Genomic DNA, 3040 nt, shown 5'->3' with positions numbered 1-3040 from the left:
TCTAAGCTATGTATTTTATGTAAATAGATTCATGATTTCTTTATTTCAAAAAATGTTAACTCCAATTGTATTTCAATCTTTGTTCCAATGATAATTTCAACCTTTGAGTAATCATATCAATTAAATTCTTCATCACAAACTCGAAGTGGTATCACGAATGACCAATCTTTTATAACTTAACAATAATGAATAAACACATACATATAATCCAATTAAAAGCCTGCAAAATTTCATAATTTTATATGAATATTTTTATTGATCTATGCACCAATAGAATCCGAGGTCATATGATCATTAATATAACAAACAAAAACGCATGAAATATTTTATTAAAATTAACTCAATAAAAAGTTTACAAACATTTGGTATTCTAATATACAGATCAGGTTAGGGAGCAAAAAACAAATCTTTCAAGATCTGAATTAAAGCTCGTCTCAATTAATTTACATACCAATCCAATATCATCAACATTCAACACGACTACCCCCATGCTCATCTACCCACCCAAAAAGAATTAAATTGAAAACAAAAAAACAAAAAACAAAATTTGGTATCAAATTGAAAGTATTACTGCATATTCTTGAAATTACTGCAATTTAACAAGGCTTTAGCATTCATCTCTCTTTCGAATCTCCAAATGTAATTCAAACCAACTAACAGCTCAGTTATGGCCGCTTCTGTTTTCTCCTGATCTGCATAATAAAGCGTTTGTAAAAGAAGAACACCAGTTTTTGGCATTCGATTCTGATGTTCGAAGCTTCTTTCACTTTGCCATTTCATCATGTTATGCGCTAATGGCGACAACCACCCCAAGATCTTCCCCAATGCTTCCCTCCATTCGCCTGCTAGAACGGGATCACTAGCTGTAAACCCAATCCCTTTCAATCGTCTCCTTAATGAAGATCGTATGCTATTAGGCAACATCGAGTAAACATCATCTCTAGCATCGACTCCAATCAATTGTGGCGATCGTATCATCTTCTCTGTCACGATGATTAAATTCGCGTAATGTAAAGCAAGAGCCGCAGATCCTAAAGTTGTTGATGAAGGTTTTAAGATTTTCGAATTTGTTTCGAAAAATCCGTGTGAGATATGGTTGTTCTCTTCATGTTTTGAGCTTTTGATTAAGGGACCGGAAACGAAGTTGAATGAGTTTGAGGTTTGATCGGAGGGGTAGACGGTGGCGGAGGCGGAGAGGCTGCGGGGGAGAGAAGAAGGGTAGCCATGGTTGATGTTGAAAACGAGTTTGATTCTTGACAGAATGGTGAAGATTGATTTCGAAAGTAATGAAGTTATCGTGTCGAAGCTTCTGTTCCATAACGATTTCTCTTTTAGATGTCTGATTTCTTGCTTCTGCCATTGGAGCTTTTGTTGAAGATCGAGAATCTTCTGTTGCTTCATCGTGTTGGTGAACGAAACATCCTTCTTGTAATTATTATTACAACACTGTAAGGATTTCTTCAAACTGTTCTCGATAACAGTTAACTCATCGATTTCCCGGTGAAGTGTGGCGGTGGCTGTAACATACCTCTCTATCTTCTTAATCTTGGCCTCCATTTCTTTCCAGCTCATGATCCATCCATGGGGATCACGACCTGTATTCGCGAAACCATCAAACACTACCTCGAAGCTCCGTAAGCTCGAATCTTCACATCGTTTGCTCAGTCTCGAGACTGACTTCGCGACTACTCTCAGATTCTCGACCATCTCCGCACACGCTAAACCGAGAAGAAACACATCGTCCGGTGAGACAATTTTCCGAACACCTTCAAGGCATACCGATTCATTACGAAGACGGGTCATACTCTTATCGGAGAGCATCTGCCACATGTAATTGAGCTTCGGCATGATTCCTGCGATCTCAAAAGCCAATACTCCGACCCTTGATTTCTTGATCACCGGTTTCCCGTTTGGTGGGAGAGAGTGACCATGGACGGAATCGAAGCTATGTGAGATCGATTTCTTGACCTTGATTAGCCATGTTTCAAGACCCATATTGTGGTTTTGATTTCGTTGGATGGAAGAACGAACAAACAAACAAACAAAGAAACAAGCGTGTCTGGATCAAAGATTTGAGCAGTATATAGTGGGGTTTGGTTTTGGTTCTGGTTCTGGTTCTGGTTCGTTGAAGCAATTAATGCAATGGCAGGTTGAATGTCTGAAGGTTTGGTTTGCGTGATCGAATTTAATTCGAGAGAGAAGAGAAAAGGAATTGCAGAGGATATGAAAGATTAAAGATTGAAAGTTTATGGGCTCATGAGAAGTGTGAGGAGATTCATTATATCGCCTACTTTCAAACCACTGTGTGTCTGTGTGTGTGTGAGAGAGACGAAAGGGCACATGCAGTGAGAGTGTCAATTGAAATCTTTTTCAAGTCAAAAGAATCATTTCTGTTTTTCTAAATCAATTATTTAAAGTATTATCTATATTCATCGACTCCCTCGTGTTTCTTGGTTGTCATTTTTAGAACTGCATTTAATAAAATCATAAATAATATTTATGTTGTATTAATTGACAGTGATTTCATTTCATTTCTATTGATGAGATTTATTGTATTTTTAATATCATTACTGTTTTTAGCAAATAATATATTACAATTTTTTCTTTTTTTGCAGATTAAGGCAACAATATCGTGTATTCAATAATTTATTTTGTTTTCATGTTAATATCACGAGACATTATTCGTATAGAGACCTAATTTAACAAAAGAATGAACAAACGATGTCTTATCTATCAAACGGTTCTGGTTTCATAATGTTGCCAGTAAGATTTAAAATTGCAATGGTTATATAAATTATGATGATGATTTTTCTATATACAAGTTACTATTCCAAAGTTAGTAGATATCAAAATAAAATATATAAAAAGTGCATTTGTTTATGATATAAAGCAAGGATCTCAATAAAATCCGTGCATATAAGACTACATGAGAACCTTCGTTTCTCTTTATTTTTCTTTTTTTAGCACTCCAAGTCTTTAAAAGGACGTGTCGGCTACCATATAACAACCACATTTATATAAACAAAAATATATTGATATT

The 3040-nt window shown here is 35.6% G+C and overlaps 1 protein-coding gene across 1 annotated transcript; it reads right to left on the bottom strand.

Annotated features, from left to right (window-relative positions):
- Positions 1–300: 300 nt before the first annotated feature.
- On the bottom strand, positions 301–2383 carry LOC145028507 (protein PSK SIMULATOR 1). The gene has a single exon (XM_078977199.1). The coding sequence runs from the start codon at positions 1993–1995 to the stop codon at positions 568–570; it is 1428 nt and encodes a 475-aa protein (XP_078833325.1). The 5' UTR covers positions 1996–2383; the 3' UTR covers positions 301–567.
- Positions 2384–3040: the final 657 nt, after the last annotated feature.

Source organism: Lactuca saligna, chromosome 2, assembly GCF_052625555.1.
Source record: "Lactuca saligna cultivar CGN05327 chromosome 2, ASM5262555v1, whole genome shotgun sequence".
Lineage (NCBI taxonomy): Eukaryota > Viridiplantae > Streptophyta > Magnoliopsida > Asterales > Asteraceae > Lactuca > Lactuca saligna.
Note: the sequence above shows the minus strand (reverse complement) of the source record. Positions and strands in the feature narration are given on the sequence as shown.